The following is a 17,991-nucleotide window of genomic DNA, read 5'->3' as shown; positions in this document are numbered from 1 at the left end:
CAAAAAGCCACCTCAAAACCAACAAAACGATTACTGAGTATGATAACAAAAGCGAAGAGAACCAGAGGAAAACACAAAGTGGATGAGTTAGGACGCCTGCAGAATGAAGGTCTGCTGTTCAAAGAACACCCAATTGTACAACCTCCCAGTAAAATCGGTCGTATTATACCATGACATCTTAAAATAAATTTTCAAACTACTGACATAGTGTCAAATCTTTTTGCAATAGGATTCAATGAGCTCTCCTTCCTTCCCAAAGGTTTGTTGTTAAGTCGGTTCTGGAAGATGACACAAAACTGGCATTTTCCTTTGTCAAAAATACAGTGAATACAATGTCAAACTGCTGGGTCCACGATTTTCCTTATATCAAGCTGCTTTGCAAGCCAGAAACTTGACCAGATTCCCGACACGGATACAAAGGCCAGGCATCTGCTAAAACCACATGACCACAGGCCATTATTCTGAAGGTCAATACACGACTGTGCCTGTCTTAGGTTGTCCCTCACTCGAGGAATCTTACCCGTCATTGGCTAACCAGTCACCTTCACTTGACCAATAAAAACCCACATCCATTTTACAGCTGTCAAGTACGGACACGGGCAGTGGTAACTGGCTTATCATTGTGAACAGTGGCCGTCGAGACCAATCGAAGCCATTTAGGAATACCAGATGATGGCTAGGAATCTCTTGAGTGAACAATAGTCTCTTGAGTCTCGAGACATATAGCACTTCACAATCTCTAACTGCAGCATAAAAGCACAAATTTACCTGTTGTCAATTTGAACGGGAAAGAGAGAAAAAAAAATACACAACTAGGGGGTCTCTGCACCTCAGCCCTCACATTCTGAGGCCCTAATATGGGAAGGATTAGAAATGAGAGATACAGTTATAAAGTAAAATCATAAGTTGTCCCGCGCTTCTCTCTCAAGCATATCTCCTCCATTCCCTCTGATACCGATCCCGTAATCTTCTCTTGGGGTGCCCCCATCACAGGCTCCTCCAGCACCGCTGCCTGGTATGCGGGTGGGGGGTTATCCTTTCCCGTCAGGGCATGGTCGATCGTTCGTGTCACAAGCGTCCTGATACATGGTATACAACAACAACCACAGGTAATAAAGATAGCAACAGAAATGCATAAACCAAGGGCCAGCTGTCCCAGCACAGTTCCCCATCTACCGAATGTGCTATTCAGCCAATCTATCACTGGGTTTTTTTTTACCCCCAGCTGTTGCTTCAGCTCAGTGGCTAAGGCTCGGAGTTTTATCAAGGTTTTAGTGAGCTTGCCATCCGGGCCAGTGTTGTTTGATACTGTCCCTCATTCCCAGCCTCCCATTCAGTAAATAACCTGTTTCTTCCCAATCTTTCCACTTGCCAACCAATTTTATATCCACCTCAATAAACTAAATCTATTCCCACATTCTTTAATTTTACGCACTAATCCCTTAATGAGACTTTGTTAAAAGACTTCAGAAATTCCCAATAAACCACCTCCACTGGCTCCCTTTCGGTAACCTCATTATTTACATCCTCAAAACATTCCAGTAAATTTGTCAAGCTTGACTTCCCTTTCATAAATCTATGCTGACTGTCTCCAATCCTGATAATGGTTCCCAAATGCTCAGCTATTCAGGCTATGGAGGATCAATTTACTGTGTAATCCCACGTATCTGAGGACCCAAATAGAAAAGTACAGCACAGAAGATTTCCCTCCCTGCTGATCCAGAATCTATATTTAACACCACATTTTGCAGAACAGTTCCAAAGGTTCCCCATTTTCCATAAGGACGAAAAAAAATGTTCAAATCTGTGGCCTTTGAAACAGTGACCTCCAATCCTCATCTCATTTTTAAATGGACTAACTCCTGAACATAACTTTCCTTTCAAATACAGTTTTTCCATGGATTATTCCACAAGTGTTCTCATCACTATCCTTTTTAAGAGCTTTAACAGATCATAATTTCATTTTCCTCTGCAACAGCACAGTGAAAATATTTAATGATAATAAAAGTACTGGCGATGTTTAAGTAAAAAAAATGACCACTTTCACCTTAAGATTACCTCATCTGTTTTGACTATGCTTTTATACTACATTATATTCGTGATTTTATCATTCCAAATGCCACTTTCTCATTCCTTTATTTTCCTTCTGTTGCTTTTGCTTTAGTCAATTTATTCTTGAAAGCTCAAATCTAAATGTATTTTCTTCAGTCAGACTATATTACCTTGCTCTCTGTTCAACTGGTTTTAAAACATTCTCCACGGTTATCTCACTATTCAAACTGTTTCTTTTAAATGTTGTCACTAAAATAAACATCCCGATGACTTTATCTTTCAGACTCCATTTTTTTGATCTGAACCTAATCTGGTCATTAGTACCATGTGCTAAGAGTTGAACCTTCAACCTTCAAGTCATTCACTTTTCTGTTTAACCACCTAGAACCAAAACTGGAAACGTTCCTGGTCAGACATGCAAACTGCTGATTAACAACTAGTCCAGGATGCGCCCCAAAACCTTTTCTCATTTTTCGTCTATACAATTAGCGTGTGCATTATCATGCTTCTGTTCCTACTTCAAACATCTCTGAATATTGGAACATAGAACATCGAAAAATACAGTGCAGTACAGGTCCTTAAACATCCTCAATTATAGCGTATTTCATTATAGTACCTAGTTCCAACACATCAAAACTGGCTGCACACCCAACTGAACTGGTCAAACAAGCTAACAACTTTCTTCTTTCAGATACAAAACCACCTTTCCGTGATGACCCAGCAGAATTTATCAGAATGCAGACAAGCTTAAGGCTGTTGTCTCAAAGTCAATTCCAACTTCTCCTGCTCAATGTCTAAGCCTATAAAGTTTCCCAAAACCTGACCTCCAATGTTAAAATTGACTTTAAACATAGCTATAATAATTGCTCAAATACCACAGAATCACTCATAGAAAATTATTGGCATTTATTGACATGAAACATATCTGAAAGTTTAACTGTGGCACTGATAGAACATTGCTAGATCTAATTCAGTAAGACAAATTTAAAATCAATCCATAAATGCATTTGTACGATTTCCACAGCTTCCATTTTATACTTCCCACCTCTTCTGTTGATTTCAAAACTCAGCTTGGTCTGGGGCCAGGCTGACAGCCGCTGCAATTCCTTCTTTGCCCGCTATGAGGTAGATTAGTTTAACCGGTCCTCTCCTGTTCCTCTAAAATGCCCTATCTTTCCACAATAATGGCATCCTGCCTGTGGAGACCTTCGTCTCTGCCCCTGTCGCTCAAACTCTCTATCAAATGCTCCTCCATGTCTCTCCCTACTCCCTTTCTTCTCTGCCCTACATGCTATCACTCGCTGCTCCAGTTGCTCACTTTTGGCTGCATTCTTCCCCTAATTACCTCATCAACCGCAGCTACCATCATTTACGCGTTCTGCTCCTGTCACTCGCCCTTTCTCTCTTTACAAACACTTTCTGTGCCCCTCCTAACAATGCGTGATGACAAAATGTTCAAGAACAAACCTTTCAGCTCAGTGAGTAAACTTAGAACCTGAGCTACATATCTTCTCAAAAACTGCAAATACACTTCTTTTCTGAAAGATAGTCCTAATTTACTAAACTAGGCAAGATTCACCTGTGATCTGTTGTTGAATCTCAGAAGAGATTAGCGTCTGGTATTTGTACTGTAACCCATACCCATTATCCATTCACAAATTAATTACAGACCCATAAGCTCCTCCTTCAACAGGGGTAGGGTCATCTTCCAGTTTTTTGAAATCTTGTACTAAATTCATATCCAGTACTTAATAGTGAACAAGGGGAATAAGTCCCTTACTCTTAACCACAACTAAAATTTAGTGAATGAAAAAGCTAAAGTTAATCATAGCTGTCTTTGTACAGCCTACTAGGTATGTGTCCAGATGCTTAATAACGAAGACCTGTTCAAAGTATTAAAAAGGTTTTAGCCACCATCAGATCTGCATAATTGAAAAAATGAAGAGAAAGTGCTTGACTTGAAGTCTGTAGGAATATAAATGCAACATTTTAGTACATAGTGTTATATTACCAATACGGAAAAATCTATCTGATTTCTTATCTCATCTTTCCTAGAACCGTCATAACCAGGTTTGGAATTGTGGAATTAAAATTAGGTGTTTGACCACAGTTGTATTAGGAATTGGCACAAAATCTGTGTGACCAGGACTGAATCCCTCCTGTTAGTGAATAGCTGTGAAAAGTACTATAAAACAACCAGAAATTTAAATCCAGACTTTGCAATACAGAAATATAATATTACTCTATCATCCAAGCATCCTTAAGACTTAAAATTTATTCCTCTTCAGAAAATCCCATTTCCCTCTAGGACTAAATCTCGAATCAACCTTGTGCAAATAAACCATTTAGCAAAATTGACACCATAATGATGTCATTCACTGTAGAGTGCGAAGCTTGAATAGATAGAGGTTTCAACACCCATTCCACGCAATAAGCTCAGCTCAGAATCTAAGCAAAACCGATGGCAGAATATTGGCATCTCAAAATCATTGATTACTGAGGCTAAAGCAGAAGCACGATGGATCATGTAAAAAATGCTTGCCTGCAGGTCTTAGAAAAGACAGACATAGAGACCTACTAAACTTCACCCACAAAACTAAATATTAAATTGAGAGAGAAAAAAAAATGCTGTTTGATTATTTTGATAAACTGCGAACAACTCCGGATGGTGCAAATGTCTTGTTAACACAAACAAAAGATCGAGAAAATAGAAAAAATAACAAAACGCATTGAAGTAGAAAACCATCTGGAGAGGGAGGGAGGAAAGAACAGCAGCAGGTTTCACTTTCCGTAACACCATGCCTTCAACAGACGAGCGCTCCAGTATCCCCATATAAGTTTCCTTTTTTCCTTAGTAAATAGTATATTTAAATTATACATTAAACCAGCCCACATATACATACTGGGTTTTTATCATAGATTAATCTGTTCTGAAAATCCTATCAAATTCTCAACCAAGACCGTTATTTCCTCTTATATATTCCGACCTCCCCACTAGTGAGGGGAACACACACTCACCTTATCTCCTCGTTTTCTATCGGTACTTTCCAAAGGGGACAAATCATTACATTCTTCCATTTACCTTTCTTCTAAGAAATATTGCAGTGTCCTTAGATTCCCATATTCTTAAACACCAATTTACCAAATCATGCTTGTCTTACTTTAATGCCTGTAACTAACTTGTAAGCATATTTATATATTTACGTCCATTTATCCAGTATTCAATTTTCAAAATGTAAAATGCATACAGTAACCAATTTTGAAGACCATTGTGATCACTCAGTTTTAGTTCCCCATTTTAGATCCAAAAGTAGTTTTCTTAAGTACTGCTGGTCAATCATTACTCAATTAAAATACTTTAGGTCGTAAAAATAATCAGAGCTGTCTTACAACAATTTGTCAATTCAAGTTAAAAACTTCTAACGCATGCACAATGGTCGAATCCAAGGTCACAGATAATAACCATGGAAACATTCGTTTTTAACAATTACCCACTGTCGAACGAAACTTCGACTGTCCTTCATATATTGCTTTTATGTAAAAATAAAAGAGGTTAGTAAGAAAAGTAGTTAGGGAGTCATGACTCATAAAAGAACAGAAGTTATTAGCCTTAAAAAATCATGTTAAGCTCACATAAAGAGAAATCACTTTAAACAGCAGTCCTGGAACTCAAGCTCTAGAAAGAAAACTTACTCATTCAATCACCAACAAACCAATGTGCATTCAAACCAAATCACAAAGGGTTAAATGTTTTGCTAGCTATACACGCGCTCTCTCTCTGTTTGCACAGTCCTTTGTGAATCCCCTTACCCCTAACCCTTATTCCTCGCAATCCTTCTATCTATCCTTCTCTCTTGGTTTCTCTTCCCTTCGTCTTTTTTCACCTTCCATTTTTCTTTATCTGTCTCTGTTTGTTCTGAAACTTCGGTTCGTTATTTTGGATAAAAGAAAAATTAACTCTGTCTGCAACTTGACCATGAAGTCACTGTCAACATAATACTGGGTCCAGGGCACTACATATTTTGGCTCTATATTGTTTTAATTTTAAAAATATCTCAATGTCACTTATACAACTGTGAATTAAACTCAATGGGAGTTCTCTAGCCAATCAGAGCCCTCCATTGCTGAATGGGAGTTCCTCGTCCAATAGAAAAAACACACACACAGACCTGGCTGCCGCAGTCCATTGAAAAAAAGATCACAGAAATTCACACCCACTTGAGAAAAGCAATCAAACCGCCAGCTGTGCAAACAGAAACCCCTTGAAAAAAATCATTATAAACCACAAGCAATTTCACCCCGGTGGCAATGGAAACCAGAGAGAAAAAAAAATTGGAAGTCAATGACTGCCCAGACCATGCAGTATTTATACAATAAAACATATTCACAATTTATTTGGAAGTTGTACTTGCTATGAACTGACACAGGGAGGACATAAAAGGGAACTTTATAGGTTCAGGAATTATACCAAAGTTCAAAGGTTTTTTTTCTTGTAACGTTTTAAAAACTTTACTCATGCAAAATAGAGCGTCTGAGCTATAGCCAAATCCCACAATACAAATACTATAATCTCTGGAATAGAAATTGCTTCGCTTATAATCCTTATCTACAGTGACTGCAGCTTTAATATTTTATTTTGAAATTGAATCAACAATTAGTAATTTAGAACACTAATTATTAAAATCAGTTTGTATTTCATCACAGATTACTAAATTCCATATTATTTTAGTTGCATTATTGTCTTTATTCCTACAATACAGATATTTCACGCTTTTTGGACCCTATCCAATAAGATGCACTCTAAACAAGATATTTTTTTTAAATATTAATTTGTTTTCCGACGTGTTACCTGGTGTGATAAATTTTGAGCACGATTACCTGCTGTCTCTTCTATATTTATAAGAACATTGGAAGAGTTGGATGGAAAAACTCTTTTTCTACTAGAACATATTCAAATTCACAAAAATTGCCAATACAAATAGTAATAAGTTTTACTTGGTATTTACATCATTTGTTATTCTAAATATGTACATTATGTATATCTGTATTTACAAGAAGGTTTATACAAAGTGCATAAACCGCATCTCATCAGGCTTTTTTTTAAAAAAATGCATAATCTTAGGGTCATGGAAATGAGAGATTCCTCGCAATCCCCACCTGTACTCCTTGGAGGACAATAAATCTAGTATTCCTTACATTTTTTTTATTCTTTGCCGAGATCCAAAAACTCTTTTCTGCCTCTCCTGCCCTCTGGGGTCTTCTTTCATAACACCTCATTACTCTTTCACTTGCATAGTTGATTTGAAAGCCTGCCCCCCCTTTGTTTCTGTTTCTATCTTTCTTTGTCACTATCTCCATCGTTTCCCACTGTAAGCTGTTGTCAAAAATAAATTTTCCTGCTGTCCACCTTTTAATACTTTCATTTAAACATAAAAATTTCTCCCAAAAAAAATGGGGATCAACCTTATCAGATACCACCTAATCTTTTCTTCCTCTCTCAATATCTATTAAAATTCTATCCTGAAAGAAAATCACGTTAAGCATTCATGAAATTATAATCAAAAATAGCACACTGAATCAAATGACAGACAACAAGTTTTAAGCATAAAACTATAACCAAACAGATGAATTCAAGCCAAAGCACAAAGTGTTAAACTGCTTGTTAGCTGAGAATGCCTGCAGCCACTCTCTCTCTTTCACATAAACACACTGCCGGCGCATCAGCATTCACTCTCTCTCTCTCTCTCTAGGGCAACAATGCAAACTGCTCTGACAGACTTCCACACACAAACTCTTCTTCTCCCACACACTTTTACTAACACCACAATACTTGTACACACATACACACACCACACAGTCGCTCTGTCAATAAATCTTTGTCTGTCACTGTCCCCGGTCCACTGTCTTTTGTCTCACGCTCCACCACGGAACTCCTGGGTGTCGGGCGCACGAATGCACCACCTCGACTCCCGACAAAACCAGTCCCGATCAGCGCTCGTCCTCCGGTCAAGGGAAGTATATTTTTTACTCACCGGTCCTTAGTGCAAGGGGGAAGCCTACGCTTAACCCGACTTCGTTCTGCGCGGGGGGAAGCATACACTTAACCCGACTTCGTTCTGCGCGGGGTAAAGCCTAAGCTTTACCATAACAATACTTTCAGCGCCCACAAAGGGGATTTTTCTCTTTAAAACACTAACCACCTCTAGGAATTTCAGTGCCCACCTAGAGGACTTTTTTTTTCTTTAAAATACTACCCACCTCTAGGACTTTCAGTGCCCACCTAGAGGACTTTTTTTTTAAAAACAATAATACTCACCACCCCTAGGACTTTCAGAAACCGCGCGGCCGGGATGACCCTTCACCGAGGGGACTTTTCTTCATAAATAAACGGTCTGACTCTCTCTCGGGCTGCCAAGCCCACAATTTTGGTTGGCAAAGAGTTGTGAGACGCCGAGCAAATAAGAATTTAGCGTATTCAAATCCCTACTGGAGATCTTTTTTGAAAAAGGCGCCTCCGAGCCTGATTAGAAGTGGCCGGCCGTTCGGCGACCTCTCAATCCCTGCCAACAGGCGTGTCTCCACTCCCTTCCCACGTTCGGGGTCACCAAAACTGTTAGGACGGAGCTACCGTCCCCGGTGTTCGTTTGAAGGAGAGAAACACTGGATCTGATTCAAAATATAAGCTTTTACTGAGAGAGAGACGTACACAATACAGTGAGATGTTTACTGCTCACTGGAGAAAGCGCCTTCTGATCTATTGTTCTCTTTGTCTAGCTTTTAGCCCCTCGCATCCCAGTGCTACATCCTTATTTGGTAAGAAGCGGTATACTCTAATAGGATTGGTCCCAAAAGTGATAACATTCAGTTACCTCAGTATGAGCTACGTGCAATCTAACACGGTTTCAATGTCCTGTTATCTGTTCACCCTCCCTGGGGCCTCATTATGCCATCAGTGTTTCAGTCTGTTCTTAGTGTAACATAATGGCTTACTGTTGTCTAGTGAAGCTAACAATTTCCAGACTTGCTAATACTACCTTACGTGAGCACTACCTAACAATAAAGTTTCTGAACACAACCTAACCTTAATAATGCTTCCTAACAACCTTCATCGACCTGTTACGTCACCTCCTCAAAGAACTCAATAAGATTTGTGAGGCATAACCTTCCCTTCCCAAAGCCATGTTGACTGCCTTTAATCACACTATGCTTTTCCAAATAGTCATAAATCCTACCCCTCAGAATTCTTTCCAAAACCTTGCTGACCACAGACATAAGACTGCCTGGCTTGTAATTGCCAGGGATTTCCCTTTTCAATCTGCCATGTTTTATCGCCCACTCTTTTACTCTGCCTGTATCCCTCCAGTCTCTGTGTGTCATCCTCACCATTTGCCTTCCCATCTATTTTCATATCATCCACAAACTTGGCGATAGTCCATTCACTTTCCTCATCAAAGTCATTAATATATTGTAAATAATTGTGGCCCCAGCACTACAGCACTCCATTAGTTATAGGCCATCCTGAAAATGCCCCCATTATCGCAAATCTGTCTTCTATTAGTTAGTCATTCCTCTGCCTGTGCTATTATCCTTCCTCCAACACCACAGGTTCTTATTAACGAGCCAAGTGCATAGTATTGAATGTGTTTTCAAACTCCTCCTCCACAAATGGTGGGATTGTCCTGTGAGAAAGTGAGCACTGCAGATGTTGGAGATCAGAGCTGAAAAATGTGTTGCTGGAAAAGCGCAGCAGGTCAGTCAGCATCAAAGGAGCAGGAAAATCGACGTTTCGGGCATAAGCCCTTCTTCAGGAATCAGATTCCTGAAGAAGGGCTTATGCCCAAACGTCGATTCTCCTGCTCCTTGGATGCTGCCTGACCTGCTGCGCTTTTCCAGCAACACATTTTTCAGGATTGTCCAGTGAGGAATTTTGTGTGTCTGAATGAGATAATCTTTCATTCTTCTAAACTCTAGATCCTAAAACTACCTCTCTGTTTTAGGAGCAACCGTTTTACACAGCTAGCATTTGCCAAGATTTCTGCAAATCTGCCTCAACTTGAAAATAAACAGCATTTTTCCCCAAACCCAAAAGACTTCAGAATCTTCAATCTGAGAGACCAATGTACAGCTCTGTTTATTTTGTTCCCTTGTAATTATTTGAACACTCAGGATTATCCAGTAAACATAATTCAGTTTTAGAATCTCAATTAATATTAAACACTGTATCGTGAATTGTATTTGCAGGCTGGCTTGGTACAGTTAGAATGTTTTTCTTGGGAACAGTTGAGTGAATTATTGATACGATCCATCAGTCTTTAGGATATATAACATTGAAACATGGCATCACACCAGCACTAAAATTAATATACCACATTATTTATTTGTTCTAAGCAAAACATCTTGTTGGTTTAATATCAGCATCATGTTCGTAACAAAAATAGTAACAATGTGAAACAGTTGACTTCAACTCTTGATCAAACATTGGAGATACCTTGCCCTTTCAGACCTGAGGAGGACTGGGCACTTCCAGGCCTGCCTAAGGGCCTGTGATGTCTGTTTGGAACATACATTGAGGGATTATCTGATCAGTGGCCATTACCTGCAGGGTGCTTGAGAAGTGCCCTACTTCAACATTACATTTACATGGCCAATAAATTTACAAGGTTGCTGATCATGCCCATTTTGCAGTATATGAAAACATAGGAATCTCAACATGTGTACTGACTTCTGAAGGTAGATCTTTGATATATAGGAGTAGAGAACCCCTGGCTGATTTCCCAACTAGAACTCTAGCTAAGGAGATTAATTTGACTGTTCCATTTCAAGTGTAAATTTGAGCATAAGATGGAGCCCATTAAGACATGCCACGAATTTTTTCATGCAGTTGCAGATTCAAATATAGCAAACGCACCCACATTCTGTTTGAATAAGATGTAGAAAGAGAAAAACATAAAGGACATCAAACTTCAGTAACCATTCTCTTATTTAAAAGTAGGACTTATTCTGTAACAACTGAATATTTTTAAAAGCCCTGTATATTGCACTAAATACTCAGATGCATTGAGCACATAGTATCTATGTGTAATAAACAGTACCCTTATGAAAAATATTTTCTCTTTTTTTAACTCAGTCAAGCAGTTTTACACCGTACAAGTTCATTGGATGAGACTGGGGAGATAGTCTGGCATTTAGCCCTCTGTCTGCTTCTAGCCTGGCTGATGGTTGGGGCAGCATTTTTGAAAGGAATCAAATCTTCAGGAAAGGTAAGTGACTGGTGATGAAGACAGTTACAACTACTGACAAAATACAGATTCCCTGTAAGAATAAAACTAGAATTTATTGACTGTTGTGAAGTGCATAGTTTATATCCTTGGTGATGTTAACAGTTCCTGTAAGGTATAGAGAACAGAAAATGAACTAGTGTGCAGTAAACCTTTGTAGCTTCCACAGAGCATGGTTACCCTTTGAGGGGATACAGCCTTGAAGAGGAGCAGATATGACACCTCATGCTGCTCAATCACCTGCCAAGTGTTCAGCCACAAACTGTGTGGGTCCTGCTCTGAACAACACAACAATCAGAGAAGTGGCGAGGCTGAAATAAGTGTGAAAAAAAAGTGTGAAGAACAGTCACAAATTGTAATATCCACAACTGAAATTGAACATAACTAATTTCTAGCCCCAGCAATGCCCCCAAATTCCTGAATGTGTCCCTCATTCTAAGGGTTTCAGTCACTGACACAGGGACTCTGGGGGAAATTCCAATTGCTGCGGAAGGCTGGGCAGGACTGGGGGAAGGGACTGAGCAGATTAGGGTCAGGGTTTTATTTACCATTTGTCGGGATTATTAGAATAGTAAAGAATCATGAAATATGAAGTGTTGCATATATTTGTGAAGTTCTCATCAATTCTCCTGAATACATCTGTCATTTCCCTGAATGTGATTAATTATAAAACTAAAAATAATATTGTAGAATTTAAACTTATTTCCAACATGTAGCTCAGTGTTAAATATCCCCATCATGTAGCCAACTGTCTTCTGATTCACTCTTTGTTTATATTCCTATCAGTTTACAATCAGCTGGATCCAATAAAGTAAATGTTGTACCACTAATACAGGAAAATCTTCCAATTTATTCTCCATTCTCAGGTTGTTTATTTCACTGCAATTATCCCGTATGTGGTTGTGACGATACTCCTGATCCGAGGGGTTACCCTGGAGGGAGCCTCTAAAGGAATTGAATTCTACATCGGAAGCCATTCAGACTTCTCCAAACTGGCTGATGCTCAGGTAAGCTCAACAACAGAATCAATTGAATTTCAAAAATCACTTTTTTTTATTTAACGGTTCCTTCTTTTATTTTGTCTGATTGAGGTATTAAAATTTAGAATTGAAATGTACCTTTCAGTCTTTTGTTTGTATTTGGAAAGATCATTTTGCACATGTTGTGAAAAGCTAGCTGAGACTTTGTGATGAATTCTAATGAGTTAGTTTATTGTTGTAATCATCTTGGTATGAGCAGGAGGGAATCAATGCTAAGGGCTAGGATGATGAGATTAGATACAACTGGATGAGATCGGCAGTGGGATGCAAAGGATTGTTTATTCTCAGTGCCTCTTTCTTTCTGAAATCATGGATTGATTCAGTAATCAGATTTTCAGTTACAATCACTTATGAGACTATGTCATCAGTATTTGTTCAATATACATTGGTGGGATATGGGCATTGCTGGCTGGCCAGCATTCACTGCCCATCTCTACTTGCCCTTGAGAACGGCAAAGCTGTGGAAGTCCATTTGACATCTCCTGACCTGTTTAATGTCAATGATATTTGGAGTTTATCGAGAAGTGGGAGATGGCATTGTCACAATATCATCTGTACCTGAGATGTGACTACAGAGAGAAAGCAACTGAGCATCTGCTTAACCAAGTAAATAGTTTGATTGCAAAATTAACAGCACATGAACTGTGATAGTGAAGGAAATGTAACTCTCAATGAGTGAACTTAGAGTAGTTCAGAAATAAAGTGCAGAATTTTATGCCCTTCCAAATGACAATTTGGGAGCAATGGGACATGAAATTGGGTGGGAAAGCATTAGTTTGTAGCTTCTTGTCATTCATCTATCGTGGTGGCAGAAGATTCATGGATGGATTTTGATGCTCTGCCATTAATGATGGTGTTTAAGTGGCCAATGAATGGTCATTGAAACATCTCCTCCCTGGTTCTGCACCTACTTGTGGAGACCAGGGGACAATCATGAGGAAAAGCGAAATCAAAATCCTGTGAATTCCTATCGGGCTTCCAAGAAGGGGAAATTCATCTAAAGGCATCAACACTTTTTTGAAGGACTCTACTTCATGTAGATGGGAGGACCTGGGGGAGCTGCTGAGAGCTAAGATCCTGCCTTTCAGTTGATCTTCTCCCACTTCCCCCGCAAACCCTTCTTCCACATCAACAATAATAATGTGACTCTACGCATGTAATAGGTAATTTCACACTGAGCCAAATTTGTAAATGTCAGGAGATACCATTTTTATAACAGCAGAGTGGTGCATATCAGAGATATTTCTCTGAACCTCTGAGTGCAGTCAGAAATTGCTGTGGAACTTACACATAAATAACAAGGAGCATCTGGAGCCTCACCATTTAAGTATAAGATGGTTTGTTACAAATGTGCACTCAGTTTGACATTCATACCTATTTTAAATCTAATTTAAATCATTTTTGTGATCCAAATTAATCCCAATGTGTGCAGTTTACATTTTGCTTAACAGACTGCAGTGCAGAAAATAGCAATGTCTTTGCAGAAGATCAGATTTTTGGTCCAGTGGGGTTTTATTTCTGCTATGAGTCAATTTTGGAGGGAAAATCTTAAAGTTGGCAGCAAGTCGTCAAAGGAAAATCAAATGATGGCCCTCCTATTAAGTGAGATGGTGTTGATCAGAGCTAGTTTAATTCAGTCAGATCACATTGAGCTGCTGGACTAACTCACACTATGCTTCTTGTGGTCAATGTAGTTTTTCAGTTGAATGAGTTCAAGTGAAATCGTTCAGCGCTGATGAATTCTCCCTTCTATTTATCAGGTCTGGAAAGATGCTGCAACACAAATTTTCTACTCGACATCAGTGGGTTGGGGCAGTTTAATCACATTGTCATCCTACAACAAATTCCACAACAACTGTTACCAAGATACCATCATTGTCTGTGTTGTTAATTGTGCTACGAGTGTGTTTGCGGGATTTATCATCTTCTCCACTCTTGGACACATGGCTCATGTGCAAAACAAGCCCGTTTCAGAGGTTGCACGGTCAGGTAAATACAAAGTTAACCATACTATTCTGCTGCAGGATAGCACATATGTGTCATTTGTTAGACATCGATGGGGTACTAGAGGACACCTGGGCCTGAGTGTAATTTGCCCAAAAGAGCATTGAGTCAATGGGATTAATGGAATGAGAAAGGAACAGAAAAATAATTGAGAATGATAGTAACAGGGCAACAGGCAAACATAAGACAGGTGCTCAGAGAATTCAGTAACAGAAAGATCAACTTTTCCTACATTATTGGAATTGGTGCACAATGAAGTTCTCATGGAATGATTGTGTTTATTAGTGGCTTCTATTTCCAGATTTATTTTGATGTTAAATAAAAGTTGGGTTGATAGCTAGGGAATGGTAGAACAATTATTGCGTGGCAGTGATTAGATTACTGAATAACCTGAGTATCTGTCCAGGGACAACCATGCCAACCACCACCACCTGCCTCCTCCTATTCATTCTCCCAGGATAACTCTGCCGTCCTGGAAGCAAGATTTGAGAGATTCAGCAAACCTCTAGTGATTTTGAGATGTACTCCATTTGAACTTGATTTGACACCTTCAGGAAGCCAGTGGTTTGACCCACCATGTTCCTGTTGATAGCAAGTGTTCCATTGTACACCAGCTTGAGTGGCAAGGAAGAACCACCAGCAAGGACAGGTCTGGATATTCCAGTTGTTCTGAACTCCTTGTCACTGCCCTCTTGTTTGACTGAGGCTGGAGGAGTGCATTATCTCCCACTCATCCACTACTCCATTGATAACAGCATGCATGTAAATGTTTTACCCAGTAACCACCATGGGCAATGATATCACTTAGCTAGAATGGGTTTAAACTTAGAAGATCTATAAACCAGGTTTCTTTGGGAATCCAAGATGGCAGCGACCCAGCAAGTCTGAGTCTACAGTGCTCCTCCCAAGACTTGGGCAAAGTGGGTCGCCCACCCCCATCACACTCACCAAATCATTTAAAATAGTTTTTACTTAATGTAATTAGTTGTTTAGTATTGAATTTAAACAATTTCATCTCCAGTAAAAATGACTAAAGGGGAGCCTGCAGCTCTCAGCAAGCAGGAACCCCTCCCCCACCCTCTCCAGCTGCAGAAGAGGCGTCCGCAAGCGACCCGGGGGGCTTACTTTCGGTGGCGAGCCTCGTGGGAGTAATATCCAAACTTCATGCAAAGATTGACGCTTTTATAGAAGAATCCTGAAGCCGATGGGACTCACTCTCGGCAGCGCTGCAAAAGCAAGACATCAAGGAAATCGAGCGCTGAGTCGGAGGGGCGGAGCTAAAGGCTGCGACCTCCGAAACTACAGCACAATCGGCCATGAATCAGGTCCGGATTCTCAAACAGCGAGTCTGGATCTTAGAGAATCACATTGACGACCTTGAGAATTGAGGCTGTAGAAAAAATATTCATTTGCTGGGCCTTCCCGAACGGGAAGAGGAAGGCCAGCTTACAATGTTCCTTGAACAGTGGCTTCCACAGCTTTTAACTCTGGAGGCTGGATCAGGCCAGGTAAGGGTGGAATGGGACTACTGAGTTGCAATACGCGGATCCGGCTCAAACCAGCGTCCCCGCCCGGTCCTGTTCCGGCTGCAGAGTTATAAGGAGAGGCAGATACTTTTAGAAGCCTCCAGAAATCTTGGAAAAGATCTCCAAGCCATGGTCTATAAAGGATCCAAGATCATGTTATTCCAGGACTTTTCCCCAGCTCTGATCTGAAAGATGAAGGTGTTTGATGAGGCGAAGAAGTGTTTAAGGGACTTAAGTATTCAGTACTCCTTGCGCTACCCAGCGACGCTACGCTTTAACCATGAAGGGTCCATGTATAACTTCGGATCGCTGGAAAAGACCAAGGAATTTTTGGACTCTCTTAGATAAATTGTAAGAGATAATTGATGTTGGTTTGCTTTCCCCCCACTCCGGTTTACATCCCACCCTCCCTTTTTTTAATATATTAATCATTTTTTTACCTTACTGTTTAATATTATGTTGGGGGGGTGGGGAGAGGGATTTATTTATTTGTTCTCTACTTAACGATTTTCTCCACCTCCTTGTGTTTTTTATTTATATATATATAGGCTGGGGGGTCTAGTTAATGTTGGTGGGGGGAGGTGGTTACCTTATACTATTTTACCTGTCTCTAGGAGCGGGGTTGTTTTCCCTTGTTATTTTGTATTATTATATTTAATTATTACTTGTTGAGGTTGTAATTTCATAGTTATATATGTTTATACATGGTATTAACATTACCAAATATATCCAGGCGTTGGTGTAGGTTGGGGTGGGGCGAGTAGGGTGCTCACTGTTAACTCTAGTTCTGTAGTATATTTTAATTTTCTTCATCCTATTGAGGAGCGCCTGGGTCAAGGGTGGGGCACTGGTTTGGAGGGGATACAATAGACTTTTGGAAAGGAAGTGATACCCCCGGGAACAAGGGGGAAAATCTCCACTTAAATACGTTTTATATTTTTTTTATTTCAAAATAGTTTTTTATTTTACTGTTGTGAGTGTATTAGAGAGCCTTTACTTTTGTGAATTTTATATGCTCTATGCTCGGGATGTTCTGGATAGGGTTTCCCTCCTGAGGGGTCTCGGATTTGCCTGGACGATTATGGTTGATCAGTCGGTTAAGTGGTGCACCTGGAATGTCAAGGGGAGTAATTCACCAGTCAAAAGGAAGAAAATATTATCAAACCTCAAGAAAGAAAGGGTTGATATAGCTCTCCTACAGGAGACACACTTATTGGATAAAGAACACTTGAAATGACGACAGGGTGGATTTGATCAGGCCTTTTTTTCTTCTTTTAGCTCAAAACGCAGGGGAGTTGTTATTCTTATTCGGAAGAATTTCCCTTTCAAAATCCTAAATCAGGTAAAAGACGAATCTGGACGATATATTCTGATTAAAGCCCTTATAAATGGAGAGAAATATGGGATTTTAAATTTGTATTGCCCCCGGCACTTCCTTTTAAATTTATAATGGAAGCCTTCTCAAAGTTGATGGCTCTCGGTGCCTGTCATACAATTATAGCGGGAGACTTTAATTGTATTATGGATCCGGAAATAGATAGGATTCCCAAGAGTACTGCAGGAGTATCTCCCAGATCTAGACAATTGGTGGACTTGAACAAAGAGTTAGGACTATTAAATATATGGAGATGCCTTCATCCACAGGGCAGAGATTTTTCTTTTTACTCCAATCCACACAAATGCCATACCAGAATTGATCTGTTTTTTGCCCCTCGATTTTTTAAAATTCCATATCATCCTGTAAAATAGGCAGTATTACAATTTCTGATCACGCTGTTGTATATATGGAAATCAAGGCGAGGAACAATGAGACATCACCCTGGCATTGGCGTATGGACCCCTTCCTGATGAAAGACAGTAAATTTGTAAAGTACTTCTCTCAAGAATTTAAAACTTCTTTAGAAATTAATTTAGGTACTGCTAGCAACCAATCAATGATGTGGGAGACCATCAAAGCTTATGCACAAGGTTTGATCATCTCATACTCAGCGACCCAGAAAAAATTAAAGGGAGAACAGCAGCGTCTGCTCGAAGCTCGCTTAAAAGCAGCTGAAACAGCATACGCTGACAGACCTTCTATTATCAAATTGC

At 39.7% G+C, this 17,991-nt stretch overlaps 1 protein-coding gene across 1 annotated transcript in view; it reads left to right on the top strand.

The window, feature by feature from the left end:
* The window catches only part of LOC132819981 (sodium- and chloride-dependent neutral and basic amino acid transporter B(0+)-like), a 76,929-nt gene that overhangs the window by 39,475 nt on the left and 19,463 nt on the right, over window positions 1-17,991 (top strand). Inside the window, exons 7-9 of the mRNA XM_060831916.1 lie at window positions 11,180-11,312; window positions 12,197-12,337; window positions 14,131-14,359. Coding sequence (XP_060687899.1) covers window positions 11,180-11,312; window positions 12,197-12,337; window positions 14,131-14,359 — 503 coding nt within the window. The remainder of the gene's footprint in view (window positions 1-11,179; window positions 11,313-12,196; window positions 12,338-14,130; window positions 14,360-17,991) is intronic.

This window comes from Hemiscyllium ocellatum, chromosome 11, assembly GCF_020745735.1.
Source record: "Hemiscyllium ocellatum isolate sHemOce1 chromosome 11, sHemOce1.pat.X.cur, whole genome shotgun sequence".
In the NCBI taxonomy this organism is placed as follows: Eukaryota; Metazoa; Chordata; class Chondrichthyes; order Orectolobiformes; family Hemiscylliidae; genus Hemiscyllium; species Hemiscyllium ocellatum.
This window is presented reverse-complemented; position numbering and strand designations above follow the sequence as displayed.